At 36.2% G+C, this 21,235-nt stretch overlaps 1 protein-coding gene across 3 annotated transcripts in view; it reads left to right on the forward strand.

Moving 5' to 3' along the window:
• The window catches only part of AMMECR1 (AMMECR nuclear protein 1), a 122,449-nt gene extending 101,505 nt beyond the window's left edge, over positions 1–20,944 (forward strand). For 2 of the 3 annotated variants that reach the window (XM_040999735.1, XM_040999736.1), the window contains 3 exons: positions 12,136–12,226; positions 13,596–13,692; positions 16,427–20,944. In XM_040999735.1, coding sequence (XP_040855669.1) covers positions 12,136–12,226; positions 13,596–13,692; positions 16,427–16,541 — 303 coding nt within the window. In that variant the 3' untranslated portion in view covers positions 16,542–20,944. The remainder of the gene's footprint in view (positions 1–12,135; positions 12,227–13,595; positions 13,693–16,426) is intronic. The other variant, XR_005885826.1, reaches the window with a different exon arrangement.
• Positions 20,945–21,235: the final 291 nt, after the last annotated feature.

The raw sequence follows: 21,235 nt of genomic DNA on the forward strand, positions 1-21,235 counted from the left end.
CTTAAATGAAGTTTGGGTGGTTCTTTTTACGATTTTAAGGCTGTTTCTTAAAATTCTGTTTCTGAATTTTCACTTCTGCTTTCTGAATTGTTGGGCACTGTGTTTGTAAAACTAGGGTCAAAGGTAATAATAGGTAGAAAAGTTCTGAAATCTAGGAATGGCTAAGCCACCAAAGCACTTACACCCTTAATTGGATCACTGAAGTTAGACAAGTTTTGGTAAACTGTGTGCACACCAATCTGTGTCACAAGCGTGAATGTATATTGCATACATGTGTGTCTATGTTTCGGGGGAAGGAATAAAATAATAGAATCCACCGACTATTACATAAGTATGAATAAGTCCATGGATTCTGTCATCTTTTGTTTAGCCCACCTCAAGTGCTATCTACAGCTAAAATTAACTTTGATATTGTTGGGTGCTTGTGTGATTGGAATCTATTAATTTTCTGTTTAGGAAGTAGGAAATAAAGCATTTAAGAATTAGTATTTTGTACTTTTTAATGTGTATTTGAACATTGTCTGCCAGCTTGAATTTCAAGAAATGTCTATATTAGTCCCACATGATATTGTATATTTGATGTTAAATATTAATGTCTGTTGAAAAAACAACACTCACATACTTTTGTATTTTTATTATATAATGTGAGCTAGGTACTACTGGAGTGGTTTATACTAAAAATAATGTTGTCCTTTTTAGTTCATCATTGCTTCAAGGATTTGGTGTAACAGAATTTTTCCCAAAGTGCAAGTTTGAAAATTATGTTTTCAAGTATAAGAATGTGACTTGGTCTTTAAAAAATATACTATTGTGCTTGAAAATGAAATGATACTGTCATGAGAATTGTATTCTATAGATTATTCTTAGTAATACTGAAGCTTTATTTTAAAAAACCATATGCCAAATTAAAATAAAAGGCTTTTTAAAAGTGCTATGTTGATAGAATTTCACTCCTAGGTATATACCTGTAAAAATTGATAACAGATCTTTATGTAAAAATTTGTACACACAAAAATTTGTACACACATGCTCTTTTCACAACAGTCAAAAGGCAGAAATGACCCTAGTGTTTACCAATAGAAGAACGGCTTAAACAAAATATGGTATATTCATTCAAAGGAATATTACTTGGTCATAAAAATAAATGATGTGTTGATGCATACTGTGATATGAATGAGCCTTGAAAATATTATGCTAGTTAAAAGAGGCCAAACACAAAATGTCACAAACTATATGATTCCATTTATATGAAATGTCAGAAATGAGAAAATCCACAAATATATATGTGAGTGGTTGGGGATTAGAAAAAAGAGGGGAATAAAATGTACTGCTTATTTGGCAAAGTGCTTCCATTTGGATTAATGAAAAGGTTCTGTAACATCTAGATAGTGGTGATGGTTGTATAGCATTATGAATGCATTGAGTGCCACTGAGTTGCACATTCTAAAATTGTTAAAGTGATAATTTTCATGTTATTTGTATTTTGCCACAAAAAAAATGGAAAGTAAATTTTATGCACCTGCACATACACACTCACACTGAATACCCATAGTAATAATTTTAGTTTATTGAAGATAATATTTTAAATTCAAAATGTATAAATAAATGCAAATCATTCATAATTACAGTGTTGTGAGATAACTGGTGCAAATAATTTGGAATACAGCCAAAACCTTCATATCTGTGGGTTCTACATCCAGAGATTCATCCAACTGGGGATCAAACCTATTCAGGAAAAAAAAATTGACATTGTACTATTTAGTACCTAAGCAAATAGTGTATAACTACTGTTTACCTAGACTTTGCATTGTATTAGCTATTATAACTAATCTAGAGATGGTTTAAAGTATATGGGAGACTATGCATAAGTTATATGCAAATATTACACCAGTTTCTATAAGGGATGTGAACATCCTTGATTTTTGGAAGCTATTGCCTATGACTACACGGGGATGACTTTATTTCTTTTCCTTCATTATCTGTGTCTGTATATGAACAAATCTGCATATTTGGTTATGTTACAGAGATCACATTGAATATATAGTTATTTAAAAGAAGATTGTGTGAAAATATTCGTTAATACTTTACTTTTGTATGTAAGTTAACTATTTGTGACGTGAAATTCCTTTGGGAAGTCTGTCCTCCCTATAAAACTATATGTTTCACTTTGAGATGATTCACACTGTCAAGAAAAGGCAATTTTTTCTTCCAAGAATAAAATATTTTATTCACCACAAGTTTCTAACTTTAACCTAAACTGTAAAGTCATATATGTTTATCCCACAGGGGAAAATAAGGATATGGTTACAGAATTTTAATAGAAAATTTTGAAATAACTGATAACAAATACATTTTGTATAAGTAGAAGCTTCTAACATAAGGCTTTTCTGTGGAAAGTACAATTTTCAGAGTTGACTCCCAAGTGTGTTACTGCACTGGAATTCCCAATTAAAGGGATGAAAAATGCTCAGATTAATGCAGGAAGAGAGTCATGTCTACCCAATCCAAAACATAGAGATGAGTAACATCCAAAACAAGGGAGACAGCCCTGTGGCTTTGAGGATGAAGAACGGGATGGTGCTGATATCCACCTGATTTTCAGATAGTCAGGAAGCAAATGAACTGCCATGGTACTGCCTACCATATTACTACTGCATTTCATCCAGAGTTTTTTCAGGAATTTTCCTTTCTTGACATGTCTTAATTTTATGGTTGAAGTTAGTGGAAAAATAGAATTTGAGATTTTGTTTTAGGATCTGGAGAGTCTCTCATTGATAATATAAAAGAATGCTTAATAAGTGTTTTCACAAGTAGATGCAATTAATTTGATGTCAATGTCTTATTTCCTCAAAACTGTATTTAAAATGAATGTCTATAGGCAGCCTCTTAAGGAGTCTGAGTATTCATTTAAAACAATAAAGCTATCGACAAAAGGCTGGAAAGACAAATGGGGCAGTGGCACTGTCCAGAGAACTGCCAGTCATTGTGCACTTCATGCGCTCCTTTATTGCCCTGTTATGTATGACAAGGATGATGAGCAAATAATTTGGGGAAAATATTCATTAACTGATAAATTGAAACATCCACCTGCAAAGCTAAAATGATGGTTAAATGTGGAAAATTTCTCTGCTAAGGGACATCCAACATGTGTTTGAACACAGAAGCTTCACACCATTGTTCCGTGTTCTTCAGTCAATTGCATGTTGATGAGATGGTTGACAGGCATAGTTCTTCAGAAAGAATAGATCATGTTTCACATTGGAGCCTTCCAAAATGATATGTAGCCTAGAACTTGTGTAAACTTTTTGGGAGTGATTTTTCCTTTTTGAAAACCCGGAAGAATATAAAGACCCAATGGCATTATAGTGAATGGTGTTTGACTGGAGTTTCTAGGTGTGTCATCTCTTGCTGCTCATTTTCAGGGTATACACATTTTGTTTATAGGAAAGCATATATACTAAGTATGCTCCCAGTGATTCTGTGGGAGCTGTTTTAGTAATTTGCTGACAGAAAGAAAAATATTGCCTAAGTGTTAGTCAACAGTTTTTTACTCTTGTATTTTTAGAGAAAAGACCAGTTGAAGACATGAGGGAAGAAACATTTTCTGTATTCTGAAATAGCGCTCTTAAATGATATTTCAGTAAATTAAAGACGTTTTTTTATAAACACTATTTTTTCCTATAACTGATCTTTGGACTGCTGATACCACACTTGTCTTTGTAGTGTCATCTGGGCAGTACATTGTGGTCCTAAGGCAAATTGTTCCTTTTTGGTATGCAAAAGTTACATGGAACCAACCTTTGCTGGGCAGCAGGCTAGCATGATTCTTATGTGATGCCAAAAATCTGTCCCTGTACTATAAATCTAGACCATTAGGCTCACTCAGTCCCTAAAGAACCAAAGCAACTATCCTTGTGCATGAGCCTGGTGGACTTGTTACCCAGAATGCTGCACGCCACTTGAAAAGCACACGTCTAAAGCACACCTCTTGGGTGATCACAACTCGATTTCGGACGTGTTTGGATTGCAGTTCATAATAGATCATGTTTGTAACAACTTTCTTGAGCATAAACAGATAAGATGAATAATTTGGCTACCATCATTATCTATTCTCTTTTTCACCCTTACTCTCCCCTTAAAAGTAACTTACCAGTACAGAGTTCCCATTCAAACACAGATGACTAACATGACTCAGAAAGTCACCCAGTAAAATAGCTTCTACTTTTATATGTTCTGTTTCTCACCCTCCCGCCCCCTTGGGTGATTTTGTTTCCAGCTATGATAAGCGCCCCATGTTTTCCTTTCTTTTAGTTTAAGAGTCACTCGTTGTTTAAAATGGGCTTTCTATGTCTAGAAAGTGCTTTTTAGTATATTTTCCTAGAGGCCTTAATAGTTTTGTGTAAGCTATCACTGTCATTACAGTAATTTAGCCTTGTTTTTATGCCTTACTACAAGTGTGTTTTGAAGTGCAGTGTAAGATTGGCCCTCTACAAATTTGCTGTGTGCCAAAGTTCAGGGAGAAAGCAAAATTGACAAAGTAAACTAACTTCTTAGAAGGTGATTGAATGCACTTAATTTTGAATTAGCTGTTTATATCCTTAATGAATTGGACCCCTCAATTCATTTTTCAGGTATCTTTCTGTTCTTGCTTTCTTCCCAAGGTAGTGTTTGGACACGGAAAGTTTCTTGTTTCTTCTCCCATGATCCACCAACTCTTCCTGACTCTTTCTTAACAGTCCATTAGAAACTGTTGTTTTATGTTTGTTTTGTGTGTGTGTGCGTGTGTGTGTGTGTGTGTGTGTGTGTCCCCAACATGTGATTTGGACAATGGGTAGACTTGGGTTGGTTCCTAACTGCCACTACCCAGCTTGCCTCAGTTTCTTCACCAGGAAGTAGAAAATTTGGACTAGGTAATCTTTAAGATATTTTTGAACCCCAACACATTATGGTGCTGTGACTTTTTTAAAATGGTTTTATATTGCATCCAGAAAATGAGTCACCACTAACCATTTTCAAGTCCTAAGAAGAACTCCCTAAAATGGCCATCAACTTAAATATAGGCAACAGACAAGAAAAATAACCCAATTTTTAATATTGTTCATTCTAACTTTCCTTTCCACAAAAAAGTTCTCTTTAGAAAAGATATGCTAAGCCATTAATTTATTTATTATAATACTTTATCATTTTGTTTCAAGTCAACAGTATGTATTTATATATCAATTAAGTTTACAGATGAATTCACTGTTAGGTCTCATTGTCTTTCTCATGATTTTAAGGTTGATGCATTTACAAAAATAATGCATTTACATAAATTCAAGCCACATACAATTTTTTAGACACAAATCTTCTGTAGATTGAGTTGAACTTAGATAACTCAATGTATAGTTCTAAATTAAAAATATTTTTTCCAAATTTCTTATCAGGCATATTGGGTATTTTTGCCAAGAGCTAAATTTCAAACCAACCTTTGGAAAGTGAACCATGTTACCGCTCTAGATTTTGAGAAAATTTCACAACTTTCATTTTCTTATGAGTCAATTTACCTTCATTCCCATTTTAAGAAATAATAATGAGTGCATTTTTCTAACTTTTGATGAAAAGCAGGCTTTTTATTTAAAGGTCACCTGTGTTGCCTGAACTTTTCTTGGGAAGCTTCCGAATGTTCAGTTTTTGTGGAATGCTCATTATAATTAATCATTACAGAGATTTTTTTTTCCTTAATTGCCCTGTGAGCCTCAAAAAGGTTAGGGGTGTGCCAAACATACTGAGCACTAATTGGGCCTTTAGTAATCTCTGCAAAAGCCAGGAAGTGGTCCATGGAGACTGAACTGATTTCTAAGCTAAAGGTGACTATTTTGTGTGGATTTGGGAAAAGAACAACACATACGTGTTTTGATCAAGGGGGCCTTTGCAGTTATTTTCACAAAATAACAACAGGGAAAACCCATTAGCTGATGTAGAGATGAAGCATAGTTTTTACAACACAGCATGTTTAAAGATTACTTATGTCTAAGTGATGACTTTGAAATCAATTATTGTTTTTCATTTCTGCTTCTAGGATTTCTTCTGCAAAGATAGCTACAGGGGCTGTTAAGTGCAGTTCCTGAGAATAGATTTTTAAAAAGCCTAATATATGGTTTTTGGTGATGCCTCAGTTGGTTCAGAGGAAAAACATTTCAAGTCACTAACGAGTTACCACTAGATTATAGTAGAAATTACAGGTCATCCTTATTTTCTCCTGTGCACTTTCCTAAAGATTTATTGGAACATATATGTACTATTTTTTAATAAACAAAAAATGTTTCATGTTTATAAATTTTAAGGTTTATAAAAATATAAACTGCTGAACCAGAGCAGATACTTGGCACAGACATGAAGCTGCCACTTGGGATACCTACACTCAAGATCAGCGTGCCTGGGGTTGAGAACTCACTCAGTTCCAGCTTTCTGACAACCTACACTGTGAGAAAGTAGGTGGCGGCTCAAGTACTGAGTCCCTGGCATCCACATGTAACACCCAGAATGAGTTCTCAGTCCCTAACTTGGGTTTATTCTGGGGTTTGCTGTTGTATGCCTTCGGAAGTGAACCAGTGAGTGGAAAATCAGTCAGTCTCTCTCTTTCTCCCTCTGTCAAATAAAATTTCTAAACAAATTTTTAATTACTAACAAAAGATGAATTGCAGCAACACTGTTTTTCACATTTACAATTTCGTTAGCTTCATAAGGGGTTATGTTAATCAAATGGCTATTGTCAGAACTTCAGACCTGCTTCTGAGGTTGGTGGTTTAAGTGATACAGTACCATGACTATGGGAATTTGAAGAACAGATGTAAATAGTCAAATTTAGTGGAAGGGTCTCATTAGGATCCACACAAATTGATACCAGACTTTATAATTATATTAATGCTTTTAGACCCACAAAAAGAGTTAATTAACACTGAGTAGGCCCAAATGTGAAGTTTGTTCCTGATCTGTGTTTAATTTGCTTTCACTGGGAAAACAAAGAGGATAGGCAGAAATTTGAGCTAGAGTGGGACAGAAAATAATGTGGTATTCTAAATGCAAGAGTAGAACATGCTGCACTGTAGGTTTTATGCTTTAGGAAAAGCAACATTGTCCTCCAAAGAGTATGTGACATTCCAGATGCTGGGACAAACCCACGGGCTGCCAGTGCAGTGATTGTTCCTGTGTGTGCTATCCAAGGCTGTTTTGTGAGAGAGCATATGTATCCTTTGAAATACTAGGCTCAGAAAGGTTAGGGGGTATGCCAATCATCCCAAGCTCCTCTCATTAGGAACAAACTCCTTTCATTCACTTTAATAGCACTGTGCTATTGAGCCTAGCAGGTCAAAGTCATGTGAATGGCCAGTAACTAGATGCTTTTTTTCATCACAAAGCATATTTTGCCAGATGATTTTATCCCAAAAGACATGTTAATTTCTTTGACCTCCTAATACACTCAAAAAAATGAGTATAGTGAACTGTGGCCGTATTGTTACGTGGAGGCCAACATTTGGCTGTGAAAAATTGGTAAAGAGTAGGGTTGACATGACATTTGTTAATACATGATGTAATTGCAGCCTGAAGAATCGAGACTGTTTTCTGTTGGCCAGGATGTGTATAGGGGCAGATTAAGCTTTTTAATTTTTTAAAAAATGTATTTATTTTTATTGGAAAGGCAGATTTATGCAGAAGGAGATATAAGAGAAAGATCTTCCATTTGCTGGTTCACTCCTCAAGTGGCTGAAGTAGCTGGAGTTGAGCCAATCGAAAGCCAGGAACCAGGAGCCTTTTCCAGGTCTCCCATGTGGATATACAATTCCAAGGACTTGGGCCATCCTCTACTGCTTTCCCAGGCAACAAGCAGGTAGCTAGATAGGAAGTGGAGCAGACGGAATACAAACTGTGCCCATATGGAATCCCAGGACTTGCAAGGCAAGGATTTAGCCTCTGAGCCATCACGCTGGTCAAAACTATGGAGGTAATTATAACCTGAAATAGTGAAATATATGCATGGAGCCTACTTAGTCAAAGCACATATTATATTCATTTATGCTTTTTAGCTAGATGAGGCTTTTTTTGTTTCAGCATATTTGGTTGTGAACTTGCTGATGAGGCTCACAGGTAAAAGAAATGAAAGCGTTTTGGCAACTGTGATAGTGAAATAGAGAACTTAATACACTCCTTAGAGGCATATTGGATAAAATGTTATGCCTTGATTTTGCAATTTTGAGGAACATAGTATGGACCATATATTATAGTAGGGTGGGAGAAAGCGCTTTTTTTAATGCTCGTGTATTGTGGGTCACTGCATTAGAGGATAATAGTTTTAAATAAAGCCACATCTCTAACAAGGGACCAGATAATGAGGATAAATGAAATCTGCTGGCAGTCTCAAAGCTTCATTTTAGCCATTATTTATAATCTCTTCTCCTAGCAAACCATTTACTGTGTAACAAAATTGACTAATTTGCATTTATTTCTTCTCTGTATCCCATATTCTCTCTGAAAAAGGAGTGAACACGTATAGAAATGGACAAGAGAGAGGGAAGAGGATGGGGCTAAAGCCAGGTTGAGTTGGGGAATCATAATCCCCAAACTGGATAATCAACTCGAGAGTAATCAAGATGTATTTTCAGGTCTTAACATTAATCTTGATATTTAATCATTCTGGACAATGTTGGAATCGACATATTGTATAATAGCATTAATAAAAATTACTTTTTATGGAATGGTTCAGAATAAATATGGCTTTCTTTTTAGCACGAAATAGGAATCTGCTGAACTGGTCTTAATGTTCTCACAGCACACACAAATAGAGCTTGGTTTAATTCCATATCCTCTTATCTATAAGTCCTGCATTTAATTTACTACCATTCCAGTTGATTTATAGCTTTGCTTAGCAAAAGTACAGTCTTGATTAGAAGGATATTCTCACGTGGATGCACCTTTTTGTCTTAGACCTTCTAATCATTTTGAAAACGACCTGTAGATTCCATCATAAGGCTAGCTTTGCAGGTCTGCAGTTATTTCTCACTCGGCTATACTTTGGACAGTTGTAAAATTTGTTAGGAATATGTGTGGTGACACAGTTTTGTCAGATACTGTCTCTGTATCCATGTTCAAAGCTAAAGGGCTTTGAAGATAGAGTTATAGAGCAGATCTGCTTTAGGAAATACCAACTCCCTAGCTGGCTCATCTGTTATGGAGCTGAGAGCCAGGGTTGCTGTGGCCCTTAGGCTGAGGGATTCTTCAGTCCACGTGCCAGAGGACTCAGTTGTTACGCCTGAGGATTCCATTTTGGAGCTGTATCTGTGACCCGTGCCTCCCTGAAACAATATGGGCTGCATTTTGTTGCTCATTTCAGTGGAAATAACTTAATTTTAAAAGCCAGTGGTTTCCACAGGTTGACCAGAATTGGTCATTCTCCACAGTGTGCCATTTCCCTTTCTCCTGTTGTGATTGTGTGGTATGACTGTTGGGTGGCATCTGTGATTCTAGGAGTAATAAAATGCTGTTGCTCAACAAGTGACAAAAAGCTTTTATGCTTTCATTCTGCTAAGAACATTATTACCTTTCTCTTGATTCTGCCAGCAGGAAAAAAAAAAATGAGTCACTCTTATTTGGGCTTTATAGCTTAGTGGAGGAGACTTTTGACCTATGAAAAAATTTGTTTCTCACAAAGGATTCACTTTAAAATCTCTATACTTGCAGTTCAATTTACAGCACTTTTAATTGTTCTTAACCATAGGAATTCAGAAAAGAATTAAAAGTCAAATGTGGCACTAAATCAAAATAGGAAATTTTTAAGTTTTTTTTTTTTTTAAATCAAAGTTGCTGCTGGAGCCTTCTCAGAGTACAAAAGTAAATGAAGCAATGTTATTCATGAGTAAATTTTATTTTAACCAACATGTTCTTTGATTTTGGTCTAACCTCGTATAAACAGCTTTATTCAGATTGTCACATACCATACAATTAGTCCTAACCTTTTTAATTGTTAAATTATAAGGCTTTAAAATCTCTTGACATTTTTGTTGGAGAACACAGAATGTGCTACCATGAAGAAAGGACTTATGTGTCTAAATTACACCCATTTGCTTAAATCACTTTTTTTTATAATGTGTAGCCAAATTTTTCTTTCAGAACTAGAAATCTTATTAGAAGTTATCTAGTTCAATTAGAATAAAAATCACCCAGGGAGCTATTCTTTTCTCAGGTTATACTTGGCTAAAGCATTAAACCTCCTGAAATTCTGATCAATTTTTTTCAACTTCCATCCATCCCACCATGCTTATTAAAATATCACTGATTTCATCTGACACTTTTGTCTCACAGATAAGAAGACATTCTCTCATAGTTTTGACTGGACACCTTAATAAACCAATAAGTTCTTTGCAATTTTAACATGACATCTTTGATAAATAAAATTAAAGATTCAAAATTCCCTTCACTGAATGATGGAACATAAATTACTTATTACTATGTATTTTTAAAAAACAAATTATGAAGAATCTAATGTTGCTGAAGAAAAAATGCAAAGTCACCGATCAAGAAGTCAGTATACAGAAAATGTTGTGAATTTATCATTGTCTCAGTGCTATGTCAGGCATGAAGAGATTAGTAGATCTCCTTTATCCTGAAAATGCCTGAGAGTAAGCGCTCATATTTCTTCTCAGCTGCCTACAGACATTTCCCACAGCGCACAGGGAGACCTTATTGTGTTCATCATTAAACAGCTGTGCTCTTGTATTTTTAGTAGAAGCACATTCATAAGAATACTGCTATTAGATAGGAGAAATAGCCATAGAGATATGCTTTAATAAAAAACAGAAACTGTTCAGAAGACTTGATAGGTTTTAAGGGATAGGTGTGTGAAGGCCTAGGGAAAGAACTAAATGGATTTCCCAGAAGACCTTTTAATTCCTGAAAAATTGGAAAATTTCAAGCTGAGGGCGGGAGATGTAAAAGAGGTTTTCATTTGTCCCATTTCCTCTTCAACACCCATACATCTATACAGATAGAATAAATGTCTGTGATGTTACTCACCATCTCTGAAAAGATTTCTCCATCATGGGTAATAATGTTCCCCTGATCTTACATGCACCTCCAGTATCTGGCTAGCCTGACACGCCACTTTGGAACCAAGTCAACCACAGCTTTGGGAGAATGACATGAACTGTTATGCTTTGGAAAGTTGGTTTTTATTATCGCTGTTGCAGAGTTAAAATGATGTAATGATTTCCATCATATGGAATGCACTATTGTAGATGAGACATGAAGAAACAGGATAGATTCCTTTTAACTGAACCCTATTGAAATTAAAAAGTGTATCATTAAAAAAAAAACTAGAAGCTGCTTACACTTGTTTAGAATACTATCTTTTTTAGTGTATCGCCAGAAGCCTGTTTTGTGTAAAGTTTTTGGGCTAGGATACAGAGAAACTGTGAAGATGCCCTACTCCAAAGAGGTTTGAAGCATTTATTGCTTTTAAGTGGAATAATACTGTATAAGGGCAACTATGAAGATGGACTGGGAGGCAGTGCCACTGGTCTACAGGAAGTCATAATATGGTTGTGTTTTTTGCTGTTGTTTTGTTTTAGAAATACTATCTATACTGGATGATGATGTGGAATCTGGTTGTTTTTTATCTTTTTTCCATCTCCTCTGGTTGTTTTCCTGAATACATGTAATTCAAGGTTGAAGGGAATTAGGCAGTTTGGGAAGGTGTCAGCACTAGATGTGTTGGAACTCATTCTGAAGTGATGATTGTCCTTGCAAAACAGGATGTTGGTTATCTATCTCTGAAGGCAGTTCCCTTCTTCTAGACCCTTATGGTTATGAGCTGCAGTTTGGGAATGGGGACAAGGTTTTTGCCCTAAACTGTCCTATCCTGTGTGCAACCACAGAGTGGTTCAAGTCTTCTAAATGGAATTGCACAGCATGTTTGGCACACACATATCAATATTTTCGTTTTCCATGTCCATCATAGCGATCATCAATGAAAAGAGAAAACTGATATGCCCTTCTAAAACAAAGGGAAAGGAGGAACTGAATTCTCTCAAAAGCCCAGTTATAACCATTTCTTTCTGTTTTTGTAAAGAAGACTGTACTAATAAAACTGCCAATTTCTTTCAGGTGGGTGTACATGGCATTAGAATAGAATTCATCAATGAAAAAGGATCAAAACGCACCGCCACCTACCTACCCGAGGTTGCAAAGGAGCAAGGTCATTGTTGTACTTTATTTCATATAATCTGGTGAAGAATTTAAACAAGTACACAAATTGAAGTGTGACATCTGACCTTGCAGTTATGTTTTATAATTGATTGATGTCAAATTATAAGGAATGAATTTCCATCACTGCCACTGCAATGTCTGTATCAAGTTGGTGAATTATACAGAAGTTGAATTTCTGCTGTGAAATTGGATAACATAAGCACAGAAGCATTTTTTTAAAAAAGATTAATAAAAATTGTGTTTTACTTTGGGCAAAAGTTGCTACCTTCAATTGTCATTTTCCCATATTCTACTGTGCTTTAGCCTTGTGATAAAACAAGCCTTTTGCTTGATAGTCACATAGTTCATTGTCATTGTCAATATCAAAGGTTTCATTCTTAGGTGGTTTCCATTATCCAGTTCTGCTAATACAAGTATGATAGACTTCTCATTAAGATTGGGAGCATTATAAATATATAAGATTTATATTTAATTTATAAATATAAATTTATAAATTATATTTAATTTATAAGATTAGTTTGTGCTTCCTAATCAACATTTCCCTGTTTTACATAGACAGTACAGACCATTACAATCTGCACAGAAAATAGCCCTTCACTCCATAGTATTTTGTCCTCATTACACACTTAAAACATAGTTTTACATTCATTAAATAATTTTTATTTAATGTGATTTTTGCAGAGATTTTTATTATCAGGATAAAGCATCACTTATTTCCCCCATGTATGTTCATATACGTGGGAGATACAAAACAACAAAATATAAGGTCATCAAACTTCCATATAAGACTATTAGATTTTATGTGGATTGCCTTAATCTTGTCATGTCATTGAATTCATGAAACATATGTTAAGAGATAGAGGGTTTCATATGTATGTATGTATGTCATCCATATCAGAATCAATAAAAATGCCCTTGAATATTGCATACAAATATGCTCAGTTGATTAGAGACGATATTATTACAAACAACAGTTACCATGAGGGGGCATGGGAATCCTAACTTCCACCAAATTGTCATGGTCAAATATAGGTTTTCCTTCCTTTTAAATAGGACAGTGGTTGTGATTTGTTAGATTTGTGACTGAGCAGTTTCTGACAGGCTCTTAGACTCCTTGACTTCAAATATGTGGTTGAGATTTTTTAAAAGCTGGTATCATTAGCTAAAATTTAAAGTGTGTGGTGATGATCCAGTTTCTATGCAGTTTCTTAGCTCTTTTGTATGAGTGCTTTTAGGACCAGAGAAGTTGATGCTATTTGGTGACAATAATAGCTGATCTCTGCAAAGACATTTGTATTTAGCCAAAAGTGTTTGTTGCATGTGCTTAACTGGTATTTTATCTGCTTGGCTCTCTACAGGATGGGACCATATTCAGACCATAGACTCCTTACTGAGGAAAGGAGGATACAAGGCTCCAATAACTAATGAATTCAGGAAAACCATAAAACTGACCAGGTATAGAAGGCATTCTCCAACACAAAGCTAACCATTATATTGTAACATGGATGAAATTTTTGGTCTGTTTAACCAACTTGCTTCTCTTTTCTGAAATAGTGGAAATAATATTAGAAGAGCCATACTGGGGATAGATAGGTGGGATGGAACTCTGCTTGGTAGTAAAAGCTGTATGCCCATCCTTCACATCTTGAGCTATGTGTGATTATTTTTGCTTTATACAGGCAAGCCATCTGAGAAGTTAGACTGTTACTAGACAAAGTACCCACAGCAGCTGTTAGCTGGCTTTTGGCCACAGAATTCTGATCACAGTCCTCAAATTTGATTTTTACCTTAGAATGTTGCCAGTGATGGAAGTCTATCATGAAAACTTCCTGTAAAACACAACTGATCACTTCTCGGCCTTTTGGCTACGATCAAGTGTAAAAAACAAAGGAGCTGAACTGAAATACTAAATAAATTTTGGTATCGGGTAATATGGATGCATATTTAAAAAGGCAAATATCAAAAAATTTATGAAAATGAGTTGTTTCAATTCCATAGAACGGCACTGAATGTGTATAGCCTAAAACTGGAAGCTCAGGGAAGTTGCAAATTTGAAAATGGCCCGCAAAATTACTACTCTCTTTGAGCTTGCAGAAAAGCCAAGCATATGGGGAAAGATAATTATTGATCTAAAACAGAACATTATGGATGATATAAGATCATAAAATAGAGAAAGAGGAACTCCACAAGGTGGTGGGGTAAGTGGGTAACAGGAAGTTTCAAAGAGGAGGTTAATTTGACCTTTCAGTTTAGGGTTGGGCTTAAAGAATGGATAAAATGTAGACAGCTAAGGAAGCCAGTGATTTCCTTCAGGAGAATCTTGTGAGTTTCAAAGCATGCAGGTGGCAAACTAAAAAGTAAATCGTGAGGCATGCAAGCCAATGTGATTTGGCTTGGCTTTCAGCGTACAATGAAAGGGTGGTCACTAAAAGTAAATATGGACCAGAAAGTAGCTTGGGTCAGAATGTGGAGAATCTCACATTCCAGGCTAAGAAATTTGGGCCTGATTTTATAGGCAATTGGATAACCATCGAAGGGTTTTAATCACCTCAACTCGAGATGTGTAAGGTTGAATTGGAAAGAGGAAAATAAGCTAAGAAGTGTTGCTGTTATCTAAGAATCTGTGACAACAGACCAAAGGAACAATAGAGCTTTCAAGGGGAGCTGTGGCAGTGACGCAGCAAGAAAGGTGGGGACAGATATGAAAACATGGAAGAAATGAAAGGATCCGGTCATTATTTGGCAGTAAGGAAATCAAGGCTTTAGTTTAGATAAAAGGGACCAAGGTTATGCCTTTAACCAATATGAAAACCACATGAGGAAAGTTAGCTGCATGCATTGATTCTGGATTATAAGGACTTCCTGAAAATTCTATATAGAACAATCTGGTAAGTTACAGAAGATATATGCCTCTAGAGATCACAGCTAGAAATGATGCTTGAAGATAATCTGTAAGGGGGTCATATTTGAAGCAGTAAGGAGAGTTCATTGACGGGACTTAGGATAAAGAACTGAAGAAAAAAACAGGAAAACCCAGAGGCATGGATAGGAGGAGCAGTGAAAAAGATGAATCATCTGAGAGGCAGAGGAGAAGCTGGAGTTCATGGAGGTATAGAATACATGGGCATCCCTTCCCCATCCCTCTCCATCCCACTTGGAACCCCACATCTGCTGTAATCACCTCATCTATATAACAGACATTTCAAAGTTAAGGGCCCGGCACAGTAGTCTATCAGCTAATGTCCTTGCCTTTCATGCACCGGGATCTGATATAGATGCTAGTTCTAATCCCAGCAGCCCTGTTTCCCATCCAGCTCCCTGCTTGTGGCCTGAGAAAGCAGTCGAGGATGGCTCGTGGGAGACCTGAAAGAAGCTCCTGGCTCCTGACTTCCAATCAGCTCAGCTCTGGCCATTGCAGTCACTAGGGAAATAAATCATCAGATGGAAGATCTTCCTTTCTGTCTCTCCTCCTCTCTGTATATCTGACTCTCCAATAAACATAAAAAAATATGAATATTATTTTAAAACTTGGGACGAGGGAGCTTCAGAAAGGGAATAGTGAGTGGCAGTGCCATCAAAAGACCAAGGAGAATCCGGGGCTTCCTTCTGATAGAACAATTACGTATGACAGAGGAAATGGTTACCAAGGAGCAATAATCAAGGAGTAGTATAAAATAGAGAGAAAAGGTAGAAAATGTACATTGCCCTTTTGAGAAGTCTAACCATGGGAAGAAACTAGACCCAGGGAAGATGGAGGGTTCAGGACACCAGGATTGAGGAACTGTGGTGCTTGCTGCTTAACCACTAGATCTAAGTAGATGTGCGAACAGAAGAGGGAATGGTAAAGGGAGGAGAAATGGAAGGCATCTGAAGAAATTAGTTTGTATACATGATAGTAAAAGTTGGTTCTTCCCTGCTTCTCCCTGTTAGCAAAGCAGGGCTAACAGAAAAATCAAGTTTCTAGAAGAACAATTTAAACAGGGAGTGGTAGAGAGGAAAAAGGAATGGACTCGGAGTTTGGATTCCTGAGGTCTGATATTAGTTTTGTGGCCTAGCTCTCTAATACTAGCAGTGTGACCTTGAGCAAGTCACTGCTTCCCTTTGAGCCTTTCTTTTCCTTCCTCACCTTAACCGTGGTATATCACCTATTTCTTGATGTTAAGTTTTCCCTTCCTTGACTTTCTTTCAGGTACCGTAGTGAAAAGATGACCCTGAGCTATGCTGAATACCTTGCTCATCGCCAGCATCATCACTTCCAAAATGGTATTGGGCATCCCCTTCCGCCATACAACCATTATTCCTGACACTGAGCCGCACAGCCAGTCACTGGGCCTCTCTGCAGACCTCTTCCCAGGAGACCCTACACCTTCTTGGTCTAGCTATCTCTTTTACTGTACCATTTTATGATGATAGTTTCCGTTGCCGTGGTGAAACTTTGACATAGTCGGTTAAGATCATCATGGTAACGGATAAAAATTGGCATTTGTTAAGATCATGTTTTATTATTTCAGATCATTGATTTTTTTTTGCAGCATATATAGCTTTTGGGGTTTTCTTTCCTTACAATATTATATAGACTTTTGCTTTGCTTTCTGAGTCAGGTTTCTGTCCCTCTCTCCCCTCCTCCCTCCCTCCCTCCATCCCTTCCTTCCTTCCTTCCTCCCTTCTTTCCTCCTTTGGACTGTGGATGGAAGAAAGCATGCAGTTTTAAGGATTGTATTTAGGTTTGTGTTTAGCCTTCCTCAGTAAGATAGTTATTTTTTGATAGCAGAATTTGGGAATCATTCATATCAAATTCAGGTATTTGTATATTACTCTTAATTTTGTCAAAAATCCACTTTGCTATGATATCTTAGTTTTGGGGTCTTTACTTTGTAGGTATGTGCTTTTCCCGTGGTTAAAACATAGGAATTTTGGTTCTAATAGTCAGAATTCAGAGGTCCTTGATAGGCCTTGTCCCAGAGAATGAAAAATCCTTTTGGCCTACTGTGCTGGTTATCATAGAAAGGAGAAACTGCCTCATCACTTTATAAAATCATTTTATGAACTGAAACACTCTTTGAAGACAATACAAGCTACCAGTCAAATAGGCTACAGAAATCATTTTGAAGAACAGCAAATATTAGGAAGTGAGCAGATAAAGAATTTAGTGCCTTTGAGAATACAATTAATGGAATTAAGAGGGGTACAAAAAAGGCAATTTAGAGAAATATTCTTGTAAAGGCTTATTGTTTCTATATGTGAAACAACAGATTAGACAAATTCCTTACTCTTAAGTATTTTTTTAAGGTGGAGAAAATTATTTTGAGCAAATAACCAAAAAGAGACATTTGTCTATTTTATATTAATTTAAATTTGCTAGGTTTAGGTTTCAATAAATCATAATTGGCCAGAGACAATTTTAGCTGCCATCCAAGAATATGATAGAGATAGTGTAATACAATATAAATTCATATATGATGTGATTTCAGATATGTTTATCATGGGGATAATATTGCTAGTTTCAGAGATACTATAAAATAGTTTGAATCTCTTTCTGCACTACAGATTTTTTGATTGAGTCATGTTTACCATGTGTTTAGCATGTTGTGTTACAGCTGTAAAAATAGAGTTGGCATTCAGATATGCTATTGGTAGAGCCCAGCTCATTGGCAGGGCTAGGCTTCCCCATGGTGCATCTGAAGAGAACTTAACTGATGCCAATAGAGACGGTCTGTATGTATTTCCCCGAGAAAAAAAAAATAGATGATTATAGAGAAAGGTGATTTTTTTCATTGTATGGTAATAAATACATATGCTTAGGGGAAATGCATACATTTTAAAAAGGAAAACAATATACCAAGCGATGAATTAAAGTATGCTGCAGAATGAATAGTATAAAGCTAAGAAATGTCACTGAATATCAAATTGATATAGTTTATGTACCTAGTTGCTGTGTCAAGTGAGAAATTGCTAGTTCAGAATTCAAAAATTCCTTTCTAGTCTGTGATATTGGCTACGCAACCTTCTGCTTGCCACTGGGACAGAGCAGACTGCTATAGCGTTTGGTGCGAGTCCTTAGATGTTTGTTGGTATTCCTTCATCCACAGCATCCATTGTTGAAATATCTATTTTTCAGTTGTGATGCCTTAACTAAGAAGCCAATTGCTAGCCTGAAATGCGATCTAGGTAGCCACTTCCATTGAGCTGAGAGGTGAGTCCGAAAAAGTTTGATGTTGGATTTTGGAAAGGGATCTGAGTCCTGTCATTTCTGCTTGGGAGTACTTTGAAGCAGATCAGTCTTTCAGTTTAAACAAGCAGACAAACAAACAAAAAACAAATGGCTACTTGATGGAAACTTTTTGCCCTTATAGGGAAACTGAGCACAAGTTAACCGATATTATCTGCTGCAAAAAAAAAAAAAAGAAAGAAAAAAGAAAAAAAAGAAAGAAAGAAAAAGAAAAAGGAAAAAAAAAAGAAAAGAAAAAATACAAAAAAAAAAACAAACTGAAGATAGACAAAATAGACCAATATTGTTATGAAATCCATCATGTCCATCATCTCATCAGTTCAACAGGCTCCTCGTCCTGGATGAGCTTATGGTTAGAAGTTTTTTTTTTGTTTTTTTTTAAGAAAAGATCTATTACATGCATATATGTGTGTGTATGCATATACTTACAGATACATACATACATATGTGTGTGCTTATGTATTTAACGGTGCTAATCAGTCTTGAGCAGGTCACGTGACTGGTCATGCGGACTCTAAAATCATATCAGATTTTTATAAATTCTTGATATATGCAGATGTTATACAGATTTTCTTACCAGTGTAATAATGTTATACTGAAGATGTAACCATCCTGCAGGCTTCGAAGGACGAGGTCAGCAATATTTCCCACCATGGCTTGGGGAAAAAGGATAGTTTGTCTCCTTTTGTATTCAAGTTAATGCACAGTGCATTTTTGTCTCTAAGTAGCTGTTGATTACAAGACTTTGTAGTGTAAAGGGTGTTATACAAACTGTAACGGTGTGCTTCAAACAAATGCTACACCTTTTCACCTTTGTCATGTATTACAAAGCTGTTAAATATGTGGTTTGAATTAACTTTGAACATGTTGAAATATGTAGCATGTGTCTTTAACTCTGCCGAAGATTCTAATTGCACAGGTTGTGTTCTAGCCATTTGTGGTTTATTTGTTCAGAAACACAAATGTGAATTACACTCATCACCAGAATATTGTATAAGTTCAGTGATCTTTGAACAGCTCAGAAGTAATACTTGAACTTCATTTGAGTAGCACAAAGTTTACATAGCCCCTTTTAAATGTTGATTAGTTCCATTTAAGTTTTCTCTTTTCAAATGCAACTGGGTATTTTTTTCCTCTTGGAAAATAGTACGTATTTGTATTTTACTTTGGTATGTAGCAAAGGCTTCCATTTCTGGAAGGGTTTTCTTGTTCGTAAACAAGGTCAGCCAGGTACCAGATTCTAAAAGAACAATTCCTCCCCAACCCAAACACACACACATGCCCTCCCCCCCCTCAAGTGGCCTTCTGACTGCACGAGCACGTGCTACTCCCCTCTCCATCTCCCCCCACCGTGAGAGGTTGGTGACATTGATGGAGGAAGTGCAAGGCTTGTCCTTTTCCCCCAGCCCAACTTAAGGCAGTTTTAAGATTTTTTCAGGCCAGAGTATACAGTCCTGAGGCCCAGCACACCAGAAGTTTGTATACTGGCCTATTTTCTTGTCTTCAAATGTGCAGGAAATTTGAAACTGTTATCTGGAATAGGTTCCATCTCTTACGTGTGTTAGATCAAACCAAAGAAGCCCCCAGCCATGCCCAAATGCTGCTCCAAAAGCCTGCCTTCCAGTCCTTACAAAAAACTTGCAGGATTAAATGTGTTAACTTTTTTATTTTTGTACAGTTTCTAAGTGATTTTTGCTAGTGATGTTAAATTGAATTAAGTTTATTTGAGGGGTGTGAACACCTCTTCCATTTAAATAAACTGGTGACTTTCCTTTTATTTTTTAAAAGTGGAAACCCATTGTGTGCCTCTCGATTTAAGGGTTTCTGAAAACATTATTCTTAAGACCAGCATCGATCCTTTATATACAAAGATATGTTTTTCTTGTTTTTTATTACTGTTTCAGAAGAAAATGAATCTTTTATTTTGCTCTGGACCCAGTAAATGTGCTGGTACATAGACGCACTGAAAAAATAAACTTTTGTAACCACCCTGGACTGCTTTTGTATATCAAAGTCGATTACTTTTAAAATATTTGGAACTAGTTTCTAAGTTATTTTAGTGTTTTATATGTTCCCCAAAGTTTCTTTGAATCTGTCACCAGCATAATGAGTTTTTGGTGATCCAATGGTGAGACTTGTAATGAGCAAAAAGCTACCTGGAGTAGCTCTTCTTTTCCTTCTTTCTTAGTAACCTGTTTTTGATTACAGTAAAATATCACGGATTACCTGAAACCCCTTCCAGTATCACTAGGTCCTTTTTCCTTCCACATTGAATTGCTTAATAGTTTGAAGAAACTATTGGACATGGGCATTTTATATGACATGTATGGCTTTAAAATATTTTTAAAAAATGAATAAAAAGAGTAAAAGAAGGTTTATGTGGGCCTGTAAGGTATGGCTGTGGAAAGATATTGTAGTAGTTTTGACACTATTGTTATTACCTTTAAAATCATTTACCCAATAAAATGTTAAAACTGATTGGTCATTTGCTGTTTCTTTCTTTAACTTGCCTCATCCTGGGATCTTCATCTCGGTGGTACTTCTGAAAGGCTAACTTCTGAAGTAACACAGTTAGGAACTGGTGGTGATTTATTTTCAAATTATCATGTAGGAGACAGCACATGGCTGCAGGTGCTCCCATGTGATGTGCTGACGTCATCCCTTTATCTTACACCGAATCCTGGCTTGGTGATGTGCCTTGGCCTGTATTTAGACAGTTTGATCTGACCACAGGTCAAGGCAAGTGTCAAGAATTGAATTCTGGTGGCA

The sequence above is a fragment of the Ochotona curzoniae genome, unplaced genomic scaffold (genome assembly GCF_017591425.1).
Source record: "Ochotona curzoniae isolate NIBS_2020 unplaced genomic scaffold, NIBS_Ocur_1.0 scaffold_1852, whole genome shotgun sequence".
Taxonomy (NCBI): Eukaryota; Metazoa; Chordata; class Mammalia; order Lagomorpha; family Ochotonidae; genus Ochotona; species Ochotona curzoniae.